This window comes from Mustela lutreola, chromosome 9 (assembly GCF_030435805.1).
Source record: "Mustela lutreola isolate mMusLut2 chromosome 9, mMusLut2.pri, whole genome shotgun sequence".
In the NCBI taxonomy this organism is placed as follows: Eukaryota; Metazoa; Chordata; class Mammalia; order Carnivora; family Mustelidae; genus Mustela; species Mustela lutreola.
In genome coordinates this window covers 3,109,210-3,137,117 of record NC_081298.1, presented here as the reverse complement: position 1 = coordinate 3,137,117, position 27,908 = coordinate 3,109,210, and the positions used below count along the sequence as shown (strand labels likewise).

General features: G+C 50.1%; 1 protein-coding gene and 1 non-coding gene across 2 annotated transcripts; both read left to right on the top strand.

Moving 5' to 3' along the window:
- The first annotated feature begins 211 nt into the window (after positions 1–211).
- Positions 212–26,891, top strand: CDH26 (cadherin 26). The gene is given in 14 exon segments (XM_059133446.1): positions 212–273; positions 4,688–4,728; positions 5,186–5,280; positions 6,574–6,678; positions 8,267–8,428; positions 13,162–13,309; positions 15,022–15,073; positions 15,075–15,184; positions 15,379–15,514; positions 17,351–17,531; positions 18,824–19,081; positions 22,098–22,245; positions 23,455–23,694; positions 26,692–26,891. Coding segments are annotated over 14 exon segments (1,938 nt in total).
- Positions 10,941–11,046, top strand: LOC131808716 (U6 spliceosomal RNA). Its single transcript, XR_009344919.1, has one exon. It is a non-coding gene; the product is annotated as a U6 spliceosomal RNA (small nuclear RNA).
- Positions 26,892–27,908: the final 1,017 nt, after the last annotated feature.

The window sequence follows — 27,908 nt, the reverse complement described above, 5'->3', positions numbered from 1 at the left end:
CCGGAGGCCCGGCCACCTCCCCCAGAGGTTCAGACAGAGCTGATCTGAGGGGCGGCTCTGGCCTTACTGCTTTAACTCATTAAGCCTCACTTGTTAAACCTTATTTTCTTTGCCAGGAAGTGGAGCTGATGTTTGCTCTCCCTGTCCTGGTGAAGGACGAGGGGGGCTTGGCCGGCGTGTCCGTGTGTCGGTGTCCTTCTGGTCTGGCGACATGCCTCTGGTGCCCACGCTGCGCCTGTTCACGGCTCTGGGTCGGATGCAGCGGATGGGACAGTAAACCAAGTGGGGGCACCCTGTGTGTGACCCACATGCTCCCGTGGGGCTCTGCTTCTGACGCGAGGGCCATGCTTGGCAGTCTTGCTTGGCATTGGGAGAGTTTTCTCGGTCCCCTTTGGCACTTCCAGTGGCGAATGTCCTCAGGCGGGCAATACTCTCACTTTATCTCCCAGCCTTGTCCAGTCCTGTCAATAGTCCCTTTTAATACTCAAAGCCTGTCCCCCTACTTCCCTTGCTCCTGCCCTTGCCCCTAACTGGTGCTTGCCAGAACACGCAGGTCGTTTCCTCTTCCCTGTTGGATTAGCAGAGCCCAGCCGGGCAGAGTCGTGTCTGAGGGTGTGCTGAGGGGGGGCCCGCAGTGGGGAGTGGACCGGGGGTGGTTATTTCAGCGTTTGGTGAAAGCAGCTTTAGACTGATTCCAGGGAAGCGAGACAGAGGACAACAGCTCTGGAGTCAGGAATCAGGTGTTTCCAGCTATCCCCGTCCTGGACCCTCAACAGGGCAAAGCGCTTTCTGCCCAGTCTCTTGCTGAAATGGCTCTGAAGAACCCATTCCTTCCCGCTCCTTTTGTTTGGCCACAGAGCTGCCTTACAACCGCCTCTGACATCCAGAACGGGTGCCCACGGGGCCTCCTCTGAGCTCCGCATTTAGCACCAGGCCCCATCCTGCTGGAGTGCTCTTCTATCTACAACAGTTTTCCTCTGAGACCCCACCTCTTTGCCGTCCGGGAGACATAGAGCAAGTGACAAAATTGTGGCTTCCCTTTAGGTTTTCATCTTGGATCCAGATTCGGTGATAGGCCGTGGAAGGGGAGTCCTGCCCTGATCGTAGGGCAATTTCTGGTCCTGAGGATTCCTGAGTCCTCTGCTCTGGGCTGTGGCAGGCTTCCAAGATCAGAGAGGAGGGAGGGTTTGAGACCATGAAATCGGACAGTGAGCAAAGTCTCTTATGTCGTCGTTGCTATTTTTTAACCTGGGAAATTCTAAATCGACTTATTTTTAAAAAACTGTCAGCACCGATGTTCTACCTGGTTAATTTACGAAGCATCCATCCAAGAACAACAGTTAGTGGGGTGCAGAAGGTGAGAGATGGTGTGGTCGGGGGGTGGGGGAGGGCATGGAGCCGGGCACTCGGCGGGGACAGAGCAGGCTGGCTCTGTCCTGAGAGCCCTGGGGACCCAGAGAAATGATGAGGTCTGCACTTCTAAAGATCACCGGAGCTTCTGTATAGAGAACATACCTGGGCAGTTGATTAACCTCCTAGGGCTGCCGTGGCCGAGAGCCACACACTGGATAGCTTGGGACACCGGAAACGCACAGCGTGGCGTCATTGCTCACCATACCACACTGCATACTTGGATGTTGCTGAGAGAGTAGATCTTTAAAGTTTTCATCACAAGAAAACTAAATCTGTAACTTTGTGTGTTGACAGATGTTAAGTAGACTTATTGTGGTTGATCATTTTGCAATTCTGTACACATACCAAATCACGATGTTGCACACCTTACAGCAAATACAATGGCAAACACCAATTATAACTCTATTTCAAAAAATCCTCCTTGAATGAAAATTTGCAATAAAAAATGAAATATTTTCAGGACAGAATTATTTCCATGTGGACCTTGTAGTTCCTTAGCATCTGCTACAGACACAAAGCCCTCCTGGACCTGGGTTATTTCTCTCCAACGACGTCTTGGCTACTCGACCAGGGCAGCCTGCACTGTCCTGGTCCCATGTCCCCACGCCTAGCACTGCCTGTCAGATGATGTGTGCATGACCCTTGCAACCAGATGCCCGCCTGGCCTGTAACATTAGGGGGACACTGCGGTCAGAGACGTCCAGCCGCAAAGAAGTTTTCTCCCCTCACTTTACAGAAACCTTACTACACCGTTTGGATGGCATCCTCTTTGGACCAACTACCTAAACTTGGCAGGGATGGGAAATAAAATAAGCACACTTACAAAGTCATTTTGGCATATATAACCTTTTACTGTTCTACTTGCAACAGCCAGACGTGATTGCCTGATTTGCAAGACGTGCGTGGAGGGGGAGACGTGAAACACACAGAGCGTCAGGTGTGCAAAGCTCGGAACCCGCACTCTCATGTGGCTGTTGGCTGAGCTATTCAGGCGCTGGCAGAGTGAAAGCACAGAAGCTTGTGTGTGGAAAGTGTCCTTGAAGGCCTCATTTACAGAAGGGGAAACTGAGGCCAGCAATGAGGAGAAATCTTGATATATTCCTTGTAGAGGGCTGGGCTCACCTGGGGGAATAGATCTGTGCTGGAAACGGAATGACTTTCTTCATTCTTTTGCAAAAACTGCAATTTTCTCCATTTTAAAATCACATACCTGGTTAGACCCTTTCTTTAAAACCACTGACATGAATCAAAAAGCATTCAATGTCTGAATAAATCGATGTTTGAGATTTTGGAGCTCCAAGACTTTAAAAATTCTTTTCCTTTAAGTGAATAGAGATGTAGCCTGTAGCAGGAAACAAATACCATCACCGTCTTGACGTTAATGAAACAGGACTAGCTGGTGATGTCCACCCCCCACCAGGAGGGTGACGGGCCACAGGGGAAGGACACACGAGGTATGTGTGTTCATTTTCTGTGAAACCGCTAACACCCAGTCCATCGGGCACCGTGTGCCCTACAGCAAGGACGGACCCTTATGGGTGAAAAATGACCAGGACCAAGGGGGGTCCCTCACCCTGTCCCGGAGACTGAGGCCTGGTCCTAGAGTAGCTGGGGTCTGATTGTTTGCTCTCAGCACGCCTTCACACACATCATATCACTGGGAGCCCAAAGAGCTCCTGCTGGCGTGGGATATATTTACTACGAGTTACCAGAAATTAAGACTGGGACGTTGTAAGTTTTTCTCAGTTCGTTAAAGATGATACTGAACCCAGTACATGTGAGTGGATGCCACATGCTTTTATGAGAAATAACCATATTTTTAAAGAAATTCTGTTTAGCGTGTAGAGTGGCACTGTTTTATATTCTCGCAAATCTCTTGTTCTAAAAGAGGAAGGCCGGATTCCGCTCTCCGAGTCTGCTCTCAGTCTGTTGTAAATGTCATTTAGTTAAAGGACGTGAAGAAATTCTGGTCTCACACATGTATGTGTACGGAAAGGGAGGAATATTTGAATGACCTTGAGCAGATACCTGTGGATATCCTTCTTTGATAATACACCAAAGCTTGACAAGTGGCATGTTTGAACAATCTGAACACATCTTCATAAACCTTCCGTGCTCTGTTACATCAAAACCAGCGGCCTGTCTGTCTCGCGTTTTGGATGATCCTTCCCTGTGCATGACTTCGAAACGTCGTGTGTTAATCAGCAGGAAACTCTCGGTTCGTGGAGTTGCACAGATCTTCTAAGTGTTGACAGGTTTCATTCCACAAAATCAGAAAATCACTCATTAATATCTCCACGGATATCACCAGAAACATCTGGAAGTTCTGGGAAGCAGTCAAGCCCATGGTAGCAGACGTAAGTTTTCCAACATTCTAAATTTTGACTAGAAAGTTTCCCTTCTGTCACTGGCAACATGACTCCCCGCACAGTCCCTCTTGAAGCGATAGGCTCACTCGTTTACCGTCGAAGCACCATCTGCAAGTGCCCAATCCTGAGCGACACAGTCCGGCAGTCAGTCTTTCAAGGAAAATGCTGTCCCATAAAAACGTGGGCCGTTCAGCCGGCGACTCCAGCCAGCACCCCGCTGCTTCCGCTGAGACTCTGCCCCAGGGGCCACCTGGGCTTTCACGCGCACGTCTCACCTAGTCCCGCACAGTCCTGCAGACGCGCATCCTGGCGGCACAGGACAGTAACGCTGGTGGCCTTTACTGCTTCATCGGTTCTCAGGGGACGTCAGCAATCGAGTCAGGTCACCCATTACTTCATTCCTAAACGCAACAGGCTTTTCCTTCCCTTCTTCCTGCACCTGTGTGGAGATGAGGACACAGGGATGCCTGCGGCTCTGGCGCTGCTGCCTTCCTTGGGGCTGAGGCCCCAGCCATCTGTCCCATCTGTGCAGATGTCATAGAGGAAAATCAGCACAGGACGCTGGTGTGAGGAGGCAAGCCAGTGGCCTTGCAGACTCTGGTGGCGTCAGGCCTCCCGGCTGACCCCACTCAGAAAGCTGCTGCTCCCCAGAAATTACCTCTCCGCGCGGGGATGTTTGTGACCGCGGCATTTCTGTTTAAGCTAAAACAAAGAACAAGTAATCCAGATAACCAGCCCCCCGGGAGGGGGCGGGGGTGAGTCAAGGAACTGTCCCCTGTCCGGGTGCTGAAAGGCTACCCCCATAGTGAAACGGGAGAACGAGAGCCACAGGCGTCAACACACCCGCACAAGCTCGTTGCGTGTCCTTGTGACACACTCTGCACTGCCTGTCTCTATTCCCACAGTGTCGCCGTGTCCGTGCGGCTGTCCTGGGGCGTGTTGAGACGTAAATAATACATAATTCTCGATGTAGATCACCATGTAAGTGAAAAGTACTGAGTTTTATTGTTTTATTGATTATGATACGATAAAATCTAAAAATAAGGAAAAAATAAAAGAGGAAACGGGAAAAAAAGCCCAGTTGCTTCTCTCCACCAGTTAACGCCCGGTGCTATTCCGCACTTGCCGTAAGCTCACCGTGCTCACGGCCGGCACAGTCTGCTCTCCCCCTGTGCTGCGTACAGTTGAGTTAGGTGTCCCTGATGTCGGCCAGACTCTGTGAGAATTCTTTTGGTTAGTTCTCCTGCAGACGCTCAGGAAAAGCAGTAAGTGTGACCTGAGATGTCAAGAGCAAGAAGTTATATTTATCCATTAAGGTTTTCTCTCTCTCTCTCTCTCTCTCTCTCTTTTCTCATTGGAGAAGATTTTGTGTCTTCAGGCAGTTTCTACATGAGTCTGATAAGTGTATCCCTTACTAATTCATGCCCTTTGTATTTTTAAGGTCAACAGCGTCAACAGCGTCCAACAGGAAGAGGGTGATCTTACAGATGGAAGAAATGTGGGGTTTGGAAGTCACCGTCTTCATAAACTAAGTGAGATCACACTTGACTCAGAGATTTGATCGCAGTTTCAAGGTTTTTAGTTCTTGGTCGATGTTCAGTTTGCAGAAAATAAATTAGTAACCAGATGTGGCCTTTTGGAATCTTGAGGGACTGCTAGGGAGTTGTAGTGGATGCTTTTATGGCTCCTAGAATATGAAGAATCTGCGAACATCAGACACCAGCTGCACGGCACTGTCCCAGAGCTTCCTCCTCACTGTTTTCCTCTTTATGGAGTTAAAATATATGGGATTGACATCATCCAGTGTGTGGACTTTGGACAGGCCAGGGGGACAACCATGTTTGTTAGGAGCTCAGGCCACCTTACGAATACTTCCTTCCTGTGGTTCTTATCAGCAACTCATTTTCTAATTAAATACAGTTGACCTTTGAACAACATGGGTTCAAAGTGCGTGGTCCACTCATATGCTGATTTATTATAGGACAGGGCTAGTGCGTGAATGTATTTTCTATCCTTATGGACTTTCTTAACGACGTTGTCTTTTTTGTAGCTGACGTTATGCTAAGAATACGGTATATAATACACAAACGTACAGAGCATGTGCTAACCAACCGCTCGTGTTATCGGTAAGGCTTCAGGTCAACAGTAGGCTGTTAGTTAAGTTTGGGGAGAGTCAAAGTTTCTACGATGATTTTTGGGTACCCCTGGGGGCAGTGCCCCAGCCCCGCATTGTTTCAAGAGTCAACTACAATTTTTGAAAAGGCTCACATGTTTGTAGATAAAAATTAATATGTAGATTAAAATTTAATTTTAAATTAAAATTAAAGCAGCTTTGCTTGCAGTGAGTAGTCAGTTAAACCCTGTGGTCCCTCCCCTGACAGTCTCTGAGCCCAACGTCTGAGTCTGAGTCTCTCCCTGTTGGAAGGGAGAGTAGTTGATGAAGAGACGTTGAAGGCCTATCACCCCTGAACAGAGACGTCCCCAGTGACTATTTCGGAAAGACAGAGGGCAAAAGGAGGGAGGGCCTTGCTCGTCCATTCAGCGGCTGAGGGCGTGTCTGCCATTGGGCAGGCGCTGGCACACGGCAGGCAATGAGTTTAAATGTGATCTTTAATACGATCTCAGGATCCGTGTAAAATCAGGGGGTGGCCCACAGTCTAGAAACGCCTCCACGGTTGTCAAGAGAACCGGCATTTTAAATTTCTAAGCATTGGAGGCGGCTGTGAGGACGCCCGTCTGTGCTTGTCACATCACCTCGCCGTCATCCTCATGGTCGTCACTGTAATTTTAGGGAGAGAGCCACCGGCCCCTACGGCGATCCAAGAGAAGACGGATTATTACCACCCTGGAGCTGGACGAGGAAGATCAAGGACCCTTTCCCAAACTTGTTGCGGAGGTGAGGAGGGCCCCCCGCCCCCTCTGTAGGCATGCCTCCCCTTGTCAGGAGGAACGAGTGTTGAAGAGCTACGTGCGAGGGAGGCTGGGGAGTGCAGTGGGCAGAGGAAGGCCGCACTGGCTTCTAGAACCTGCTCTACCTCCACCCGGCCGGGGCGCTTCGGGCAGGTCCCCGCATGTGAGCGTGCGCTAGCGCATCAGTCCCGTGGGACGAGGGCTGCTTCCCTCCAGCCTGCCGGCCTGCTTTCTTTGGCCCACGCCAATGTATTATTTAAAAATAAGGAGCCCGCAGTGACCAGAGACTGGGAGGTGGTGGGAAAAGGGAGATTTGAGAAACTAAAGAGAAAGCAAAACGCCGTGACTGCCAGGGCCTTTGGTAAGATGACGAGCGCTCCGGACGCGGATGGTGGCGGCCACGCGACAGCATGAGTGCGCTTGGTCCCGCCCGACTGCGTGCTTCAGGATGATGAAGGTGGAAAATACCATGTTGTGTGTATTTTACCACAATGACATGGAACTGGTAGGAAGATTGTACTAGAAATTCTGTACTTCGAGAGGCTTTCCGACAGTCCGAAGGTCTGCCCACAGGGAGCCTACGCTCCACACGGCAGCGACGGGATGGGCTTGAGTTTCCCACGGTCCCCCCGCTCCCTGCTGTCTCCCTCCGTCTGAGGTCGAAGCCATCATGCGACCATCTTGGGATGCCAGAATATTCGCACGTGGCCCATGTCATTCTTGCCGTGACACGCCTGACCCTGTGGACCCGTGAATTACACGCTGAGTGACTCGGTCCCGACAGCACTGACATCCTACGATTTCTGGAGAAAGAAATTAAAATAACTCCTATTTTTGCAGCATTTATAAAAATAGTAGATGCCTGCTATAAAAAAAAAAAAAAAAGAATGTTTTCAAGACTCAATGGCTCAGACTCTCCACTCCCAAGAGTTCAGGGGACGCTGTGGGCTCATACCGCAGGCGCCCCACACCCCTGCTGCGGGAGCCCCACCTCCTCGCTCTTTCTCACCGTGCGGTCAACGAGAGGACCTACCTTGTGGGGCTGTTTTAAGGATTAAACAGGCGAGGGCACGAAAGGCACAGAGTCTGCTGGCTCATTCTAAGCCCTTTCTCCATGTTAGCCACACGAGTGCTCCCCCCTCCCTGAAAGAATCACTCCTGTTAACCCCTTCCAGAGAGTTCTCTAGAGTCACACTGAGGGGAGTCCACCTTGACAAGACGGGATCGCTCTATGTGTATCACTCTGCAACTTGTCCTTCTGGTTTACCCGTGAGACACAGCCCCCTTTCTGGGGCAGAGTGTTAAGTCCTGACGGCTGGGGGCCCTGCCCCGTGGAGGGGTTACTGCGCTGGGATTCTTCCCTAGGGAGGGACACGTGCGTTCTTCCCACTGGCCCACTGTGACAAACCTCACGCCTGCCTCTTCGCACGTCTCTCTGTTTCCTTCAGATAAACTCTCAGGTGAGCAATTTCGAGGCGTGGGGCTTACCAGATGCCTGAGTCCCGGCCTTCGTAGTTGGTGTGCCTTGTGGTTTTTTCTCATTCTCTTTTCTCCCATTACTTTTTCCCTTGCAGCTGTTCAACGATATGTCATACATCATGTCATTACTGTATTTAATCAGTGGACCTGGTGTGGACGTGCACCCGGAGATTGGTTTGTTCTCTATAGAAGATCACAGGAACAGAAAAGTGTACGTTCACCGCCCTGTCGACTGGGAGACTACGCCGTATTTCAAGGTACCTGACATCTGATACATTCTCAGCTTGGGCTTACGGTAAAGCTGTGGCAGGACCGGTATACTCGGCAGGCCTTAGTTAAGCCGCCCATGGGCCATGTCACGGGAGCCTGCCCATGATGCCATGGCCGCTTTACAGCACGGATGGGCCGAACAGGCTGATTTTGCAACGTCCTTTTAAAGTTCTGGACGCTGGGATGAGGTATGGGAACTGACCCAGATCTTCCTTCTAATGACTGGATTCCCAGCACGATCAGACTCGCAAGGAAGACAGAAAAACAGGCTGATGAGCAGAGTTGCTGGCTGCGAAGAGTGGGCTAAGTGGGGGTCATGGAGACACCACCCAGGCCAGGCCCTCCAGCTCAGCCACCTGCCTCTGCAGAAGGATGCTTGCTACCGGCTCTCGGCCGTGCGTAAAGCCAGCGTGTATTAGAAGCGAAGTCGGCCCAAGGGTGGGCAAAAGGGCCTTCCCAGTAGCACTGCTGTGCTCCTGGGGCACAAGAATGAGCCAAAACACAAAAAGCTTGTGTTTGGGAGGTGGGGGTGGGGCGGGGAGGGGCTCACTTCTTGATAATTCCGTAAGCCTGTGAGAACGCCGCGCCGGCCTCCAAGCACTGCCGCAAGATGCGACGCGGCCGGAAGAGGGGGGAGTCTGAGTCGCTGGGCACAATCTCACCCGTTTATATCAGAACATGCTCAGTTTCTTCGGATACAAACACACGCAGCTAAATCTTCCATATTCCTCGAGATCCCCGGCGGCGCTTCACACTGACACACTCCTCGCCGCCTCCTTGCTCCGACACGTACAAGGGGCCTCGTCCAGTGTGTTTGCCTGTTCTCCTGTGTGCTCATCTGTGGCCAAGAGCACCTGACCTGCCCTGTCATATTGGTGGTCGTACGCCCCGCCTGCGCCCCCCCAACGCCACCACACTGCGGTGTATGTATGGCGCTACATCCCAGGATGTAAATCTTAAGTCTGTAACAAATGCTGAAAACCCTTTCCAAGTGCAGACGACGTCCGTGACCTTTCCTTTCCCCGCTGCAATTCTGAGTCCCCGGAAATTCTGAGCGTCTTGTCAAAGAATAAACAGCACTTGGGCCTCCCAGGCGTCCCAGAGAACTGACGGTCTCCGATGTGGCTTTTAGGATCATAAATGGACTATAAGATAATAAACACAAAACAAACAGGCGGCACTTATTTTTCAGTGGAAGCCTTGCAGCTGGCACCGTGTCAGAGCCAGAAGTCCACGTGATTCTGGAGCCGAGTTGCCAGCGCGGCCATAAATTATACAGGAGCCTGCGGAGATGGTGTGCAAGAAGCCAATTTGCTTGCACAGAAATTTAAAAATGTATGTTGCATTCCCTGGAACAGACCAGTTCAGTGGTCTTGAGGGGACAGGAGACAGCTAACCGCGGAGAGCCTGGGGTCCCGGCCACTGTTGCAGGAGAGCTGTGGGGACCACCATGGTGGAGGCTGATGAGGGGAAGCCAACAAGTCTGCAGGAAAGAGGCCCAGGGAGGTCGGTGCGGCAGAGACCCCGTGGGCTCTGGGGAAAGGGGCAGGCTGCTGCCTGAGGCTGGTGGGGCCGAGACCCCCGGCACCTGAAGCTGCCTGCTCTGGGCTCTGGGTGGCTGTGGACTTGATGCAGCCAAGTCCACAGCTACTTGGACTTGAATCTGGACTGCGCCGAGTGTGGACACCCATGGAACCTCCCCATGGCACGCAGTAGGGCGCCAACAATGCCTCCCTCCGGGGCTTTTACAAGGAAGGGAGGAAGGGGTTGGCGGAGGAGCTCGGTCCTGGGCTTCACTGAAGCTGCTTCCCTGGAATAAACCCCATGCTTGCTCCGTGTCCCCTAGCAGACAGCCCTCGAGGAAGCACTGTTCCCAGAGCAGACCGTCCTCCACCTGGAGAATGACTCCGCGTGCGTGGTGTCCCTCTTGCTCATTCCTTTTTCTGGGACTCTGAATTCCGGCCTCAGCGCTGACCCCCCACAGTCTTTTCACCTTTCTATAAATAAAACCACTGTTAATCCGAGAGCAGCAGAGACTCAGCGGCAAGTCGCATCAGATTTACTTTAGCATGTAAACCACATGTATTATGTATGTTCTATCATATATCACATATTTTGTGTATATATTATTATGTATTTATATTATATTATGTGTATGTATGATATATAATGTGCATAACACATGTAATATATAATGTACATAATATATGTAATATATAATACAGATATTGTGGTGACAACATATAACAATTATGGAGGGTCCCAATATATAATATGTAACATCTGTTATATATACCGGGTGGCTCAGTGGGTGAAGAGTCTGACTCCTGATTTTGGCTCAGGTCGTGATCTCGGGGTCCTGGGATGGAGCCCTGCGCGGGCTCCGCTCTCAGTGGGGCATCTACTTGAGGCATTTCTTCTTCTCCCTTTGCCTCTCCCTGCCTGGCTCTCTCTCTCTCAAATAAATAGATAAATCATTTTTTGGAAAATATATATATGGTGCTCACTTCGGTGGCACGTAGACTAGAACTGGAATGGTCCAGAGAAGATTACCATCGCCCCTTGGAAGGATGGCAGGCAAATTTGCGAGGTGTTCCTTATTTAGAAAAACAAAAATAAATCATACATATGGTTGCCCCCTTTTTATTTTATAAGTAGGGACTTTTTAAAATTAATACTTTCTTTTTAGAGCTGTTTTGGGTTGCCGGAAGAGGAGAGTGGAGAGTACAGAGCACCTGCTCCCCCTCTGCCGCACCCCACAGGTCCCCTTCTCACTAACGTGGCGCATCGCTGCTGTACTTTTACAACACATATCACACATATCACATATATTTACGATACACTCCCATTAGGGCTCACTTCCGGTGCCGCCCACGCTATGCATTTGGACAAATTGTATATGACACATATACACCCTTATAGTACAACACAGAGTATTTTCACTGCCCTCACAGTTCCCCCAGCCTCTCCATTATCCATCCACCCCTCTTTCCCGCGCCCCCGGCAACCCTGATCCTTTTGCTGTCTCCCTATTTTGCCTTGTCCAGGATGTCACATGGTTGGAGTCACACGGGGTGTATACAGCCTGCTCAGACCTGCTTCCCTCACTTAGCAGGGTGCACTGAAGAGTCCCGCAGGTCCTGTTAGGGCGGGATAACGCTCCACCATCTGGAGGCTCGGCAGCTTGTCCAGTCACCAACTGAAGGACATCTCGGTTGCCTCCGTGTTTGATGATTATGCATAAAGCCACTTTAGACATCTGTGTGCGGGTTTTTGTGTGGTCGTAAGTTTTCAACGCTTTTGCATAAATATCAAGGAACATGATTGCTGGTTTGCACGGTTAGAGGATGTTTTGTTTTGTAAGAAACCGCCAAAGGAATAAGGAATTATTTGCCATCTGTATATCTTTGGGAAAAAAGATTTTTGTCTGTTCAAATCCTTTGCCTATTTTTAACATTTGAAAATCAATTTTAGCAAGGTCCCAGGAAATAAAGTTAATATATAAAAATCAATTGTATTTGTATATACCAGTGACAAATAATTGGAAGTCAATGTTTTAAAAACAGTATCATTTATAATATCACCAAAACAAATGAAGTGCTTAGACCTAAATCTAAAATCTGTGTAGGATCTGTTTACTCAAAGCTATAAAACACAAATGAAAGAAACCAAGGAAGACCTAGTTGAATGAAAAAACAGACTGTATTTATGGATTGAAAGATTGAGTAATAAAGGCATAATTCTTCCCAAATTTATCTGTAAGTTCTCTAGACTACTCGAAAGACTAGCAGACCTTTGCATCGATCTCAACAAGCTGATACCAAACTGTATATGGGAAGGCAACCAGCTTTTGGTTGTGTTGACTTTGTTTTGCTCTTCTGAATCTTACTGATATCTGTGTTCATCTTTATTATTTCCTTCTTTCTATTTGAGTCTAATTCGCTCCTTTTAAAACGATTTATTTATTTATTTTAGAGAGAGAGACAAAGAGACAGAGAGACAGGAGGGGCAGAGAGAGAGAGAATCCCAAGCAGACTCCCGGCTGTGCACGAGCCCCACACAGGGCTGGGTGCCTTGACCCTGAGATCTCGACCTGAGCCAAAATCAAGAGTCTGATGCCTAACCGACTGAGTCACCCAGGCGACCCAATTTCCTCTTTTTTTTTTTTTTTTCTTTTTAAGTTCGTAAGAAACCGAAGTGAGAAGCCCATAGTGTAGCTTTGAGACCTTTTGAGAGGAAAGACTTCTCAAGGCATGTTTGAGACAAGTGGACCCTCCTTCTTCAAGCCCAGAAGTGACATCACTAACCACTCCACAACCCACCATATGTCAACAGCTGGGCTGGTTCCTTTCAGTTCCCTTTCCCCAGAAGTTCTAATGTCTGCTCGCCACGGCGTCTCTGCAGTATTGTTCAGTGTCTGTACTTCTCACCACGGCACCAACAGCAGAAACTGAGGCTCCTGAACAAGGTGGTTATGTTTACCTGGGTAGAAAGACTGAGATTAGAACCCGATCACAACTAATATTTCCTGAGCGCCTCGTCCGTGCCAGCACTGTGCTCAGTCCCCGGGGTCATGTGGTGAGGGACAGCAGTGAGGTCTCTGGCCCCAGAAACTTTGCAGCTCGTGCAGGAGAGGACGCAGAACATGTGAGGACATTAACACGTACCGGGCCATCAAGTAAACGATCCCACAGCATCAATTCCGCTCTCTGCTTCCCAGGTTTACTTTGACGTTGTGGATCACCTTACAGGAAAGCTCTTGGATAACTCCTTGGTTTTCAACATTAGGATCCGTGATGTGAATGATCACGCAGCCCAGTTCTCTGAGAAGGAATTCAACATCAGTGTGAAGGAGAATCACATGGCAGGTGCGTGAGACCAGACGCGAGGGCTTCCTCTCCCCGAGGGTCCTCTCTGGTCCCCCTGCGTCGATGCTGGTGTGGTGCCCGATCTTCCTTGTCTTTTGGGAGAAATGTCACTGTTCAGAACACATCCCAAAGGTGGCAGGCTCTGGTTTTGAGCAGAATGCTTGGAGGTCTGTAAGAGTTGTATTGTATTGGCAATAAAATGAGATGGAAATTGTGTCTGTTGCAAGAGCTGGTATGTGAAGGCTGGTCTCAAATAAGTCAGATGCACTGAGGGAGAAAGGCAGAGTGGAACGGTGCCTTCCTGGACAGCTCTGTAAACTTCTCTCCTGGAAAATGGCAATGAGATGACATCTCAAGTTTCTGAGCTGCAGAGTCTGTGAGTCTTTAAATCCAAACCAGTCTCACTAGAATGTGCATCTACTTTCATAACAGAAAAGCATTATTTATTTCACAAAAGAGGCTTCAGAAAATTTGGAAAAATTCCAAGAAATTAAGACAGAACTAGAGAGCATATTTAATACTTCCAATTAGAGGTAAGTCCCATCCATGTTTTAGTTTATATTCTTTCAGTATTTTTCTTTGAATTTTATATGTGTGTGTGTGTACACACACTATATATTTATCTACGTGTATATATTCTCTGATTTTAGATATAATTAATTATGCATTTTTCATCTTTATCATAGTGCAAAATGTATATGAATATATATGAAATATTTACAAATGTGCGGATGTTTTTTCATACTTGTATAGTTACGAATTTTCTTTTCTAAACAGGCAAATTTACTGTTTGTAACCTAACCGTGTACCCCCTCGGCATCTGATTATGTAATATTTTATTTCATGGATGTGCTTAAGGTTTTTTAACTAATCTCCTGTTGTTAGACATGGATGCACTATTTCCACTTTTTGTTATCTTCACGAAATATGCTTTAGTGAACATCTTTGAGCTAAATCTGTGTCCACTGAAGCATGATTCACTGGCCATAATTTAGAGGAGTAGAGTGGCTGGTTCTGACTGCGCACACAATTTCAGGGTTCCGCTTTCCTCGCCCACCAGCAACATCTGAGGGCACCTGGCACACGGCTCGTCTTTGGTCATTAAATGCTCGCACGTTTATCCACTTCTGTTTGGGTGCTTGTCATTTTTCTTCTTGATTTTAACCTTCTCATTCGGTATTAAAAGTGTTTATGTCTGCCATATATATTTTAAATATGTTTTCCTGGTTTATCATTTTGTCTACATAGTTCTTTTTGGCACAGACTTTAAAATCTGTCAATGCTCTCCCTATGTCTTCTGCATTTGCAATCATAATTAGAAGGTTCTTGTGACTACTTAGGGGCGCCCGGGTGGCTCAGTCGGGGAAGCGTCTGCTTTCAGCTCAGGTCATGATCCCAGGGACCTGGGTCTGAGTCCCATGTTGGGCTCCCTGCTCAGCTGGGGTCTGCTTCTCCCTCTCCCTCTATGTGCACTCTTTCTCTCTCTCTCTCTCTCAAGTAAATAAACAAAATCTTTTAAAAAAGAGAAAGTTCTTTTGACTATTCGAATATCCCTCTTTATTTTTTTATAGCATATCCACAGTTTGATTTTATATTTAAATATTTAACCCATTCTGGGGGATGTCTCAATGTCATTTAGCGAAGAAGCATCATTCCATTGGTTTGTCAGGCTGCTTTTGGTCGATAGTAAACGTTAAAACAATTCTTTCCAGGTCAACCTACCTTCAAGATGTTAACAGTTGATTCGGATGAAGAAAATACTCCACTCTCAAGTCCATTACTTCCTTATTTCTCAAACGCCGTCGCTGAAAGAAAGCAGCTTCCAGACTGACCCGATTGGCAGAGAAATGCAGCTGTCAGGGTGCTGAGATTATGAGCTTATGTGGAATTTGTGATTTTGGAAAAATGAGATGTGTTCTTGATCTTGGAGCCTGGGTTTAAGATTTATGTTTATAGTGGAAAACCCTCTGTGGCTGGCGTTGCTATTGAATCTGCGATACTGCATTATTACTTCGTTAATAGCTCCCTTTGCTGTAGTGCGGGCTGCCCTGTTCCTGTCCTTCCCACCTAGACTGCTTCGCGGTTTACACTGCGTGTTGGAGCGAAGGATTCGGGAGAACCTCCCTTGACGTCCACGGCCACGGTTCACGTGAACGTGCAAGAAGGCAGCAACCACCAGCCCACGTTCACCCGGGAGAACATACGGTACCTGGACGGCCCAAGATGCCAGATCCCCGACCCCGAGTCCCCGGCTCAGCTCCGCTGAGGGAATTCTCCGTAGCCCCCAGGATACAGGTCGCTCTCCAAGATCACTCAAACTAGACGGAGGCGTCCCCCATCCCGATAGAGAATCATTGAGTAACGGACTTGTGAGCTCACGTGTCCTTTTACTGTTTTGAGCCGAACGCTGTGCTTGGAGCGGTCCCGTGCGTGCTTTTGTCTGGGACTGCCGGGATTTGCACGCGGTGTCTGTCTTACAGACGGGGACGCCGAGGCACCGGGGAGAGAAGGACTCCGTGCTCGCGTGGCAGGGAAGTCTCTCAGGTCCGCACTACTGACCGGGGACGGGGAGTTCATGGTCGCGGGGTCAGGGTCGGCTGCCCGGAGCTCTGCAGGACGTTGGGCAGCAACCCTGCCCTCTGCCCACGAGACACGAGATGCCGGGGGCACCTCCCAGGCACAAGAGCCCAGAATGTCTGCTGCCATTGCCCGGCATCCCCTGGAGGGCAGGCCTGCCGCTGGGGTGAGAAGCTAGACCTGAGCTTTTCATACAACATCTGGAGTTCTGGAATAGTGAAGATTTTTATATCAGGCTCCACACGGGATTTCGCATGCTGCCAATCCCCGTGTGTGAAGAAAGCACTGGAACCCATTGTTGCAGATCATTTGGAAATGCTGCATCCCTTGAGATAGGCAAGATTGCTAAAAACACTCAGGACTGGTTTCCTAGTTCATGTTTTTTGCTCTTTCATTTGCATTTTTTAAAAGAAAAATATCCATTTTACTTCTTTCTCCTGACCTCTCTCAGTGAGACCTTTCCCAACGACCGAGTTCAGTCTCTAACGCAACATCCCACTCACAGTCCCCACCCAATGCACGCACGCGAACGCGCGCGCACACACACACACACACACACACACTCATCTGCTCCCTGGGGATGGAGTTTTGAGGATCCCGCTCACACACCTAAGATAGAATCTGGCACGTTGGAGCCTTTGTTGAATATTGATAAATGCTACCAACAATTATTTTCAAAAAGTATCATTTGAAAAAACATGTAAAATCTGTACACCCCACCCATGGGGTGCCTTGGTGGCTCAGTCAGTTAAGGGTCCAACTCATAATCTCAGTTCATGTCTTGATCTCAGGGTCGTGAGTTTGAGCCCCACACGGGGCTCCATGCTGGGTGTGGAGCTTACTTTAAAAAAAATAAAATCTTAAAAAAATTATACAGAAAAGCTGAAACGTTTTCAAATGAAAACACTTTGCCAAGCACTTACAGAATAACTGAAACATATTGAAACTTGTTTTGAAATCCTTCTCTGGCTTAGTAAAAAGCTCTGCTCTCAAGACCGAGGGTGGGGAAAACAAGCCCTGTTTCCACGTATGTGTCAACGAGAAATTATCTTGTCACCGAGAGGACTAACAAACTACAGATCTACATATGTTAGAAAAATGACTGTCCTCATCTAAGCCACCATCAGAGTTCTATTTGAGAAGAGCTAGGTTTTTTTAGCAGCATAAACTTGGGTGTCTGTGATGATGTTAAAGATTCTTGGGAAAACTGCATCGAGTTGGAGTTCAGAGGACTTTGAAAGCTGCTCAGCTACAGACACGAGTCACCGGGAGAAGGAAGAGAGGCTTGTGGTGTGGGCGAGATCAGGTGGCGCTTCAGATCGCTCGAGATCAAGTTCCAGAGCAAGGGAAGTAACATTTCCACGTTCCTGGGCGGAGGGCTTACGTTTTCTTTCCTGCTTCCTTTTTCAATTGTGTGTCTCTGCCTCCACGGTGCAGGCATGGTGGTAGCCTCCCCCAGTACAGGATTCAGATTTCCGAAGGCCGCACAAGCCCGAGTGTGTTACGTCCCCCGGTCCGAGATGGGGACTTGCTGTTTATGTCAGCCTGGAGAGGAAGATGTCACATACTGAATGGCAACGAAGAGGGACATTTTGACATTCTGACTGACCCCGAGATCAATGAAGGGATCTTAAATGTGATCAAGGTAAGGCCGTCGGGGGTTGATGGGGGGGGCGCCCCTGCCAGGCAGCTGCAGTGCCGGGGCCCGTCTTCGCAGGAGTCCCGGGAGCGAGGTGGGAGCTGGTGCTGGGGGACGCCTGCTGGGTGCCAAGCACGTGAGCTGGGGAGTGCTGTGTATGAGGTGGCGCCCAGTGAGGAGGGCAGGCTGGGTCCGGACCACCAGCTGCTCCAGGCCCTTCGTGGCTCCTCTCACCAAAATAATACCAATACTGAAAATGACTTTTGACACAGTGCCAAGTTCTTCAACATTTAATTTTTTCTGTTTGAGGCAAAATGGATATATATATATATATATATATATATATATATATATATTTAAGTAGGCAAAATAGATATATATAGATTCAAATAAAAAATTTTAAGACACTTTCTCTCATCCAGAGAGTTCATGTTTTTCCTTTGGAGTCTAAAAGTCCTTACAAGGTATACTTGGGCCCCTACAAGTCCTGTGGGCTCCTGGCGCTTTGCCTGGTGTGCCTGAGGACAAGCTGGCCCCTCAGAAAAGTAGTATTTTCTCCTTTCACCAACAAGGAACCAAAGCCCAGAGAGGTTGGGTTGTTTTCACAAAGTCACACAGCTGGAGGAGGTGTTCTGACTAAGGTAGTCACTCCACTGCTCTTAGTTAGACCCTGGAGTGACCGGTGCTCCTGGGTTGGGTGGGCGAGTCAACCTGGGATCAGGTTCAAAGACAGGCCTGGGTCAGAGGGTCAGGGGCGAGGTCTGGGCTCCTGCCTGTCGGAGGAACAGGGTGCTGGGCGACGCCCGTGGACCCCAACAGTGCTGTGAACAGCAAGGCTCAGGGGAGCTCCGTGCCAGATGCCGGGACGGAATATCTCACATATTCTTAGCTGTTCAGTCCTTTTAAGTCACTGCCCCCTCTGCACCCTGAGCAACTGTGATCATTAATTTCTGTATTTCCTTAAGCTCCTGTGGTTTTTTTTTTTTTCTTTTTTTTTGCAGCCGAGTTGCCACATTAATGTTTCATTAGGTTATGGTTTTTGTTGCATTTTTCATTACTCTCTGATGGATGGTGGCTCTTTTCAACCCAGAGAGGGGGAGGAAAATAAAACCCCAAAAAACAGAACTCTGTAAGTGATTTGAAAATGGGCCGGCAACTGCCTTTTGATCATTACCAGAGACAGCGTCAATAATACATGAAACGCAAAGCCACAAGCTTGAGTGTGCGCGGCCCCGTGCGGAGCGCCCTCCCCAGGGAAGCAGCAGGTGCTCACCAAACCCTGTCTCTGGGTCCCGCAGCCCTTGGATTATGAAACACGCCCTGCACGAAGCCTCGTCATCGCCGTGGAGAACGAGGAGCTGCTTTTCCCCCGCGAGGGGGCCGGGTCTGGGGGCCCGGGGTGGGGGGTGGCGGCCAGCACCACTGTGAGCATGCAGGTGACGGACGCCAACGACCCGCCAGCCTTTCACCCCCGGAGCTTTGTCATCGGTGAGGTCGATGGCGCCGGGCCTGGAATTCAGCGGGGAGTTTTCAATGCTGCAGATCCAGACAGGGCGGCCGGCCCGGTAAGGTGAGAAGAGAGGAATGAGGAGGGGGTCGTTTCAGTGGAACCAGCCAGGTACCTGCGGGCGTTCCTGATGGACGCCTGCCCTGTGGCGGGTGGGTAAGGTTGACGCCACCAGTTATGAAAACACCAGAAGCCACCAGGAGAAGGCCCGCTGGCCCACGTTCAGAGCCTCCTTCCTTCTGTAGCTGCCTCTGATCCCTGCCCCCCACACAGGGGAGCTCATGCATTCATGTCCCCTTGCACTTAGCACATATTGCTTTTATATGGTTTCCTTGTACTAAAATAATTTATGTGTTTCTAGGTCCCTTTTTACCAAAGGGCAGCCACCTGGCTTCTGGACAACAGAAGTTTTGTTTTCTTTCTTTCTGTCTGTCTTCTTCTTCTTTTTTTTTTTTTTTTAAATTTAATTGTGGTAAAATATATTTAACAAAAAGTTTACCATTCTAGCCATTTTTAAGTGTATAGTTCAGGGGCGTTAAGCACATTCATATTGTGCAGTCATTCCCACTGTCTGTCTCCAGAACTTCTTGGTCTTATAAAACTGAAACTGTCCCCATGAAACAAGACCCCCCCCATTTCTCTTCCCCAGGCATTGGCAACCACCATGCTCGTTTCTGTCTCTGTCGACCTGATTACTCGAAGTGCTTTGCAGAAGAGAACCGTACAGTATTTGTCTTTCTGTGATCATGTATTTCACTGAGCGTGGCGTCCTCCAGGCTCGTCCACGTGGTAGTGTGCTACAGACGCAGACCTTCCTTCCTTTTCAAGGCTGAATAATATGCCGTGGTCTGCACAGCCCGCACTGTGCTCACCCCCTCACCTGAGGGCGCACACCTGGGTTGCACTGTGTTTTGCCACAGACTTGCCATAATCCCTAGGAAGACAGCAGAGTGGGAAGCACCAGGACTGTCTCTCCACTCAGACCACTGCACTGGAAGAATCTGTCTCACGTACCTAGTTTGCAACTCTGGAGTCTGTTGAAGGCTTGCAGCTGCCAGAGAAACGCTTGGATGGTAAATTGCAGTTAATTTTGGTCAATTATGGCTCTGAGCACAATAGTAGCAATGCATCCCTACCCTCAGCTGGTGGCCGGCAGCTGTGCACCTGTTCCTGGAATGGCCCAACGTAGTTTGCAGGAGCCAGAGTGGGCAAAAACCCTCCGTCCTGAAATACCAGGGATGTGTGCACTGCTCACTGTCTGCTGCTTTCATTCCCAGAGGTGCAAAGAGGAAGGCAGCCATTGGTTGCGCCCCTCCCCCAATGTGGCAGACCCCCTCCCCCACCAGCTGAAGTGTCTTCAGGGATTGGGCGGACAGGTGCCATCACTTTCCTCTCTCCCTTGTTTGCTTTCTCCTATTTCGGGAGCCAGACACTGAAATCTTGGACATTCCACAACCACCACATGTATGAGGAAAATCAGAGAGTGGCCAGCGTGCCCAGGGAAAGGGTCAGGAAAGGCCTGAGAGGACACTGAGTTGAGAGGCTGATCCTCAGCGCAGAGACATCTTGTGATGGTCCAATGAACAAACAAAAATAAAATAAAAACGATAAGGAAAAACAAAAAACCCTGGGAAGGGGGAGAATCTGATCCTCAGTGGTCCCACATGAGAGCCAAATGCCCAGTGTTCAAGGAAAAAAACAACCCAAAAACCACAAGGCACACAACGAAACAGGAAAGTAAAGCCCATTCAAAGGAAAAACAAGAGATCATCAGAAACCGTCCCTGAAAAATACATGATGGCAGATCGGTTAGATGAAGGCTTTCAAACAACAGCCTTAAAAATGCTCAAAGACCTAAAGGGGGATGTGAAGAAAGCCCGGAAATGGTGTGTGAATGAAACGGAAAAGCAGTAAGGAGACAGAACACCTAACAAGAAAGGAGAAGGGTGATGAAGGGTTCACTGTCAGAATTACTTCACACGTAAATGGATTAAACTCTTTAATCAAAAGACAGAGACTGGCAGGATTTTATACATTCCAATCTATGCCTTCTGCAAGAGACTCACTTGAAGATCCAAATACACAAACAGGTCACCTGACACCATATGCAAAAACGAGCTCAAAACGGACCCAACTGTAAGACCAAAACCATTAAACCATTTGAGGGAAGCACAGGGCAACGGCGTCATGACACGGGGCTTGGCAATGAGTTCCTGGATGTGGCACCAAAGACAGACAATGAAGGACAAAAATGTCAAATTGGATCTCATGAAAATCCAAACATTTTGTGCATGAAAAGACACTTTTATGGAGTACAAAAGCAACCCATAGGATGGGAGAAAATATTTGCAAGTCCTATAACTGAGAAGGGGCTAATTCCGGAATATATCGAGAGCTCCTGAGAGTGGACACAGAACACAGGACTTGAACAGACGCTTCTCCAACCAGCACACGAGAGATGCGCAACAGCACTAGGCAGCAGGGAGATGCAAATCAAAGTCCAGCTCACACCCATTTAGGACGGAGACTACCAAAAAACTGGAAATCAAGTGTGGGCAAGGATGTGGAGAGGCTGGAACCGCTGCTCATGGTTGGCGGGGATATAAGTTGGTGCAGCCACTGTGGGAAACAGTATGGTAGTTCCTCAAAAAAATTCAAGGTAGGACACCCTGAGATCCATCATGTCCGCTGCTGGGTATGGACACGCCCAAAGAAGTGAAAGCAGGGGCTCAGAGAGATAGTTGTACGCCCCTGTTCTAGCTGCATTATTCCCGATAGCTATAATGCCAAAGCCACCTAAGCGTCCACCGAAGGATGAACGGATAAGCCCAACGTGGTATAAACGTGTGACAGAATGTTATTCAGCCCTGAAAAGCGAGGACGGTCTTCAGTACGCCACAACGGGGTTGAGCCTGTAGGCGTTGTGCTAAGTGAAATAAGCCGGCCGCAGAAAGACAAATTCTGTATGATTTCACTTACAATTTCCCATTTTGCTTATGATAGGATCTGTGTCTGCTGTGATACATTGCAATTTGCCTTTTGATGTGACTTTTTAATTTTAAAAGTTGCATGTGTTTCCTTCTTACGACCCAGCCAGTTGGGTGACCGTTGATGAGCTCTCGGGAACAGTTACCACCACGCAGCAAATCCACCGAGAACCCCCTAATGTAAATCACAGCTTTTACATAATCATCGTGCAGGCTGTTGACGATGGTAAGTGTTTACCCCAAATCAGGGGAGGCGGACGTGTGTTTCCTTGCTTCCCGAGGGGAGATGACACTAGTGAGAGTCTTTCCCCACAACGGGGAAAAATAAATAAAATAAACCTTTTTAGCACTATGCATCCATCCTGGCAACTACTCTTCATGATCATTTTTGAAATGGCAAAGCAAGGACCAGTGCCCTGGGGAGAGGGGCAGGATGCATTCAGAAGAGACGATGTAGGCAGCCAGGAAGCTGCCAGCAGACCCGATGTCCGTTTCATCCCTCCATAAAACAACTTTGTAGCTCTTCCTCAAAGTTGGTTAGCACAGTTTCCCTGTCCTTGGAATGGCTGATCAGCTCTGGTCAATGTGACTGTGTGGGACAAATTTGTCGTAAACCGGGGTGCGCAGCGCTCTGAGCGGGTTACAACCCTTTTCTTTATGATCTCCCAAGGCTGGACTTCGAAAGCTGCCCAAGCACAGAGTTGAATAAACTGCGACTCTCAAATAACTTTAATCATTGTGTTTAAGGAGTCTCTGAGTTGCAGCCCAGGGTTTAAGGGAAATGTCGGTGTAGGTCCATTTGCATGAGGTTGTGGATGACGTGTGTAGGTGGTGTACACGGATATATATAGATGATGTGGTAGATGCTGCAGCAGAATGTTGGTTAGGAAGATGCGAAGTCTGTGTTCCTAATCAGTCTGAGGTAGGCAGACGGCAAGGGGGTGTCCATCTTCCAGGGACCAGAAGGAGCAATGTGGTGGGGGTCCAGAGGACCCACTGCCCAGTGTCCCCTAATGGTTAACACATTGCAAGACTGTAGTGTCTGCTGACAACAGGGACTCAGACATGGACACAGCCAAAAGCCAAACATCTCCATCTCCATGTCACACCCATTTCCCTCCTGCCCCGCTCCCTTCTTTACAGCCGGCACGACTCACCGGGAAACACGAATGAGTCCATTTTCTACCTGGTTCTACAAATGATCTGAGGTGGCAAGTGTTTTGTTAAGGGACCCTTCCCAGATACTCTGAATTTTCAGAAAAGCAGGAGAACAGAGCAAGCACCTAGGGGAGAGCCTATGACCTTGAAAAGGAAGTGGTTTCAGTGCAATGGCTCCTTTCCTGGGAGGATGACGTTGCCCATTCTCCGGGGGCATGTGCGCATCGAGAGGTCTCTCTAAATTAACAAGCAACCCCTCCTGGAATTCCATTTCCAGGCCTCCCGCCGCAGACCGGGACGGGGACCCAGATGCTTTTCCTGTCTGCCGTCTGCGACAACGGCCCCGCTCTCCATCCCCATTCCCGATACGTGGAGGTCTGCGAGTCTGCGCTGAGTGAGACCCTCCTTCTCCAGGCCGAGGAAGCCGACCTGGAGCCCTATGCCGACCCCTTTACGTTTGAATTGGACAATTCGTGGGAAAGAGCAGGAGACACATGGAAGCTGGGGGAAAATCGGGGTGAGTATTTGTATTGGTTGGGGATAAAGCACTGAAAATAACCTGACTCAAACCGACCCAGGAAAGGAATAATGATGATAACAACAACAACAACAACAATAATAATAAATCAGCTTTTGTAACTGACGGAGATGCCAGCCAAGCCTGTGTTCTCTCAGAGCTGGGCCTGGGTGCTCGAGGAATGTCCCTGGAAGATGTTTGTCCTGTGGCTCTGCCTTTCCCTGGGTCCCTTCATTTCCAGGCAGGCTCTCCTCTGGGTGGCAGGTGGCTTCTGGGAGTCCCCGGGACTCACCCGAGTGTGTGGCAAAGGTATTTATATCACTGTGTGGCTTTGGTCAGCTGCCCCATCAGTTATTGTGGGTTGGGGTTGGGAAGGCAGATCTGCTGATTGGCTGCTTCTTGTTGGGCTCTGGGCTTCGCATGTCCTGACCTGCATGGGCTGAGAGTTCAGGAACTGGGGGCTCTCCCAAAGAAGACCTGGGGTGCTGTTCCCAGGAGCAGCCAAGGGCATCTGCTGTCAACATTCTCCTTGGAGCCGCTATCAGTGTGTCCGTAGAATGTACCTTATTTTGTAGATGGAACTGTGAGCTCCTGTTTACAGCTCCCAGACCCAGAGTGTGTCGTAAACCATTGAACTTTGCCCCAAACAAGCTCTGACCTTTGCCCTCAGCTTCTGGAAGATGAGCTCTAGGCCTTTGGGATGTCTTGCCTGAAAGGAATGCCTCCGTTTACCTTGGGCTTGTGCCCACCAGATACAGACATAATTTAGGGTGGGGGCTCTGGGTCCTGTGGGCAGCCACAGATCTCCAGCAACACTGGGGACCGAGGTCAGCCGTTGCATGGCCAGGCAGATTCACACGACCGAGTCTGGCTGAAGACCCTGCACGCAAGGCTCAGGGGAGCTCCCCTGGCTGGCAGCGCTCCACGCGTGCGGTCACTCACTGACCTGGGAGGTCCGTCCTGACTGCTGGAGAACGGAGAGCTCAGAGTCTGGTGCTGCTCTGGATTCTGCCCCACGTGCTTCTTCCCTTGGCCAGTTTTAATCCATATCCTGTTGCTGTGCTGGATCATAACTGGGACCACACAGCCTTCAGGGAGTCCTATGGTCCTTCCAGAGCACTTTCAAACCTGAGCACAGTCTTGAGAACCCGTGGACTAGGAGCTGGTCTCAGGCATACATGAGGGTGGTGTTGGTGCCTTTTCCCTCCAACTTTGGACTCGGCTAACTTCTGTACAGAGCCGTGGCGCTCGGGAGGGACTTAGTCCATCTCTGTTGAGTAGATAAGCAAGTGAGCAAATCAACTCGCGCAGCATCCACTTCCCTTCTGTGGGTCGGTCCGTGGAACTTTAAATGTTGAGAAGCCTCCTGCCCGGTAATTACTCAGTTCATCAGAGACAAGCAGGGACTTTCCAGAAGCCGACTGTCCATGCAAGGGTCTGTTCCTGTCCCGGCAGAGGCACGTATGTGGAGCCCTCAGTTGTGGTCACAGGAACTGGGCTCCTCATGGGCGCCCTGGCCCCTGCCTGTGCCGCGCTCATGATGCTGGCGGGTCAGGGGTCTGTGGGTGCTGGCCTGGGGATGCGGCTCCTCTCCCCAGCCTCCCAGCAGAGCACAGTCCTCTGGGGCAGGGAGCCGGCATGGCAGAGACCAGTGGGACACCTCGAGAATGACCCCTCGGCTCAGCAGAGTCTCAGACTCAGATCAGACGTCCCCAACCTGGTCGGACACACTGACTGCCTGGTGAAAGCAGCTTCTAGGAATTTAGTAGGTAGCAGTTTACTGAATGAATGAATGAATGAACCAACCCAGGAAAATAATAATAATAATAATAGTAATAATAATAATAAATTGGCTTTTGTAACTGAGGGAGATGCCAGCTAAGCCTGTGTTCTAGCAGAGCTGGGTCTCAGTGCTCAAGGGACGTCCCTTGAATAAGCCCCATGAATGAACACTGTGGTTTGTAGAAATAGTGGGGGCAGTGATGGACAGATACCTGGACTCCTGGACTTGGAGGACACGAATGAGCAAGCTCGGTTCTCAAAGAAATGACAGGATTTTATCGGTCATGTGGTATTGATTAATTCAACCAATAGTTACCCGGCGCTGACGTCTGCCCCAACCCTCACTGTCATATAGTTACGGAGATGACCACCACCCACTTGACATTGTCTGTTCATGGCTGAGCTCCGAGTCATCAGAACAAGGTCCTGTTCACACCCATGTTGAGCACGAGATGCCCGGTTCATTTTCCTGCTCTGTCCCATTGTAGCCACTCTGCTGTGCCCGCTGTGATGCTGTTTTGTGTCCGAAGTCAGGTCTGGAAGCTCCGAGGATGGCCAGCAGACTCTGATCACGTATAATGATGAGAGCAAACCCATTTCAACGCTGGTAGTGGAAACCAGCGCGTTGTGTTTCCGGACGGTGATGTCTGTCAACCCCGGGCCTGTTTTTCCACCCGCCGAGCCCCCGTTACTTCGTCATACTCCCTCATATTCGAGTAGCAAACAGGAAAAAGATCCCCATGAAAACTGTCCAACTCAACTGAACTGAACTGTTATTTTAGGTCATAATGAGGGCGTGATTCTGCCCCCGCCCAGGCGATGTTTGGCAATGTCTAGAGACCGTTTGGGTGGAGGCTTGGCTGGGGTGGGAAGACACTGCTTTGGCTTCCAGTGGAAGCAGAGAGGCTCAGGGAGCTGCCGAGAGCCCCACTGTGCCCGGGGCGGCCGCACCACAGAGAAGGGTCTGGCCCAATGTGCCCAGAGTGCTAAGGGGGGAAGCCTTGCTTAGGAGGAGATGGTGCCCACCAGCGGACTTGCTCTAGATGGACGCGTGTCAGGCTCGCTAAGGAAATGCGGAGCCCGCCCCACCTCCCTTGGCCGGCGGAGGCTGGACACAGAGCTCGCTGGTCGGGCAGGGACAAGACCCAGACTCTGCTGCCCATTAGCTTCCTCTTTTTGAGCGAGTCTCACCCCGACATCCTGACCTGCCCCCAGAGAGGATAAAACTCAGCCAGCAGATGGGCTGTGCACCAAAGACGACGCGCCCAGGGAAGCTCCCGCCCTCCTCCGGACACAAGGTGGTCAGTGGGTACCTGAAGGCTGTCAGGCCGCTCCTGCTGACGCTGACCTTGCCACGTGTCCTCACGGCAGCCCTGGGCTGGGGTCAGCCGGGCAACCAGAGGCAGGCACCGTGAGCTCTCCTGCTGTCTTCACCCGGAACCAAGCGTAGCTGGTTCAAACACTGAAAGCCAAAGAAATGTCCAAAGGGAGCACCGTCTTTCCTGCACGGAGGGTGCAGGGCCCACCTTGCTGCTGCCTTAGATCTCGAGCCACGATTTTCTCCCCGAAGGACGAGATATGTTGTTCTAAGATGCCTTTGAGAAGAGACAGTGCAGTTGGTGTGGTGTTAGGCTGCAGTAGGCAGACAGGGAGGTCCTCTAGAGAGTGCCCGCGGATGGGAGACGCCAGGGGTTGATGACACCCTTGGGTCCTTCTCGCATTTTCTCTTTCTTCCTGGCACGACGGAAGGGAAGTGACCGCCTTGGGCCACGGTAGGGGCGTGCGTGCCTGTGCGCCCACGCAGGCCTGCGTGGAGCCCTCCCCGGTGTGGGGTCGAGGAGGCAGGAGGTCTGGTCCGAACTCTCCAGACTGCTGGACCCCCAGAAGAAGCCCCATCCCCGCAGTGACAGCCGCACTTCACTGTTCTGATTCGTTTGTGTCGTTCTGAGGAGACCGTCTGGACAGACTGTCTGGACAAACAGCCGCGCTCCGTGAGCCCTGGGAAGCTTCACTCTGCTCAGACGCTCAGTCATCCAGGGACAGGGACAAGGCACCTGGGCCCGGGCTGAGCTCAGCCTCCTGTGTGGGGTCGTGGTTGAGGCAGCCGAGCCTGGAGGAACCCACTGGGGACATGGCCTCCCTGAGCAGCGTCCGTGGGCACAGCTGCAGCAGAAGAGGTCGTGAGGATGCCCGGTGCTGTTCTCGTCGTCCAGGCACCCACTGGCTGTGTCCTGGGGCCGAGGGTGTGGAAGGGAAGCCTGGTCCTTGCAGGGTGAGGGCCAGCAGGCTGGGGGCCCCTGTCAAGATCAAGGACCAGCAGTCAGAGGGACAAGACAGCCTTCCCGTGTCCCCTCCTTGTCCCAAAATGTCCCCTTGTCTCCTACTCGTAGCTCAGGACGTGTCCCTGCTTCTACCATCATATCTTTGGGGCT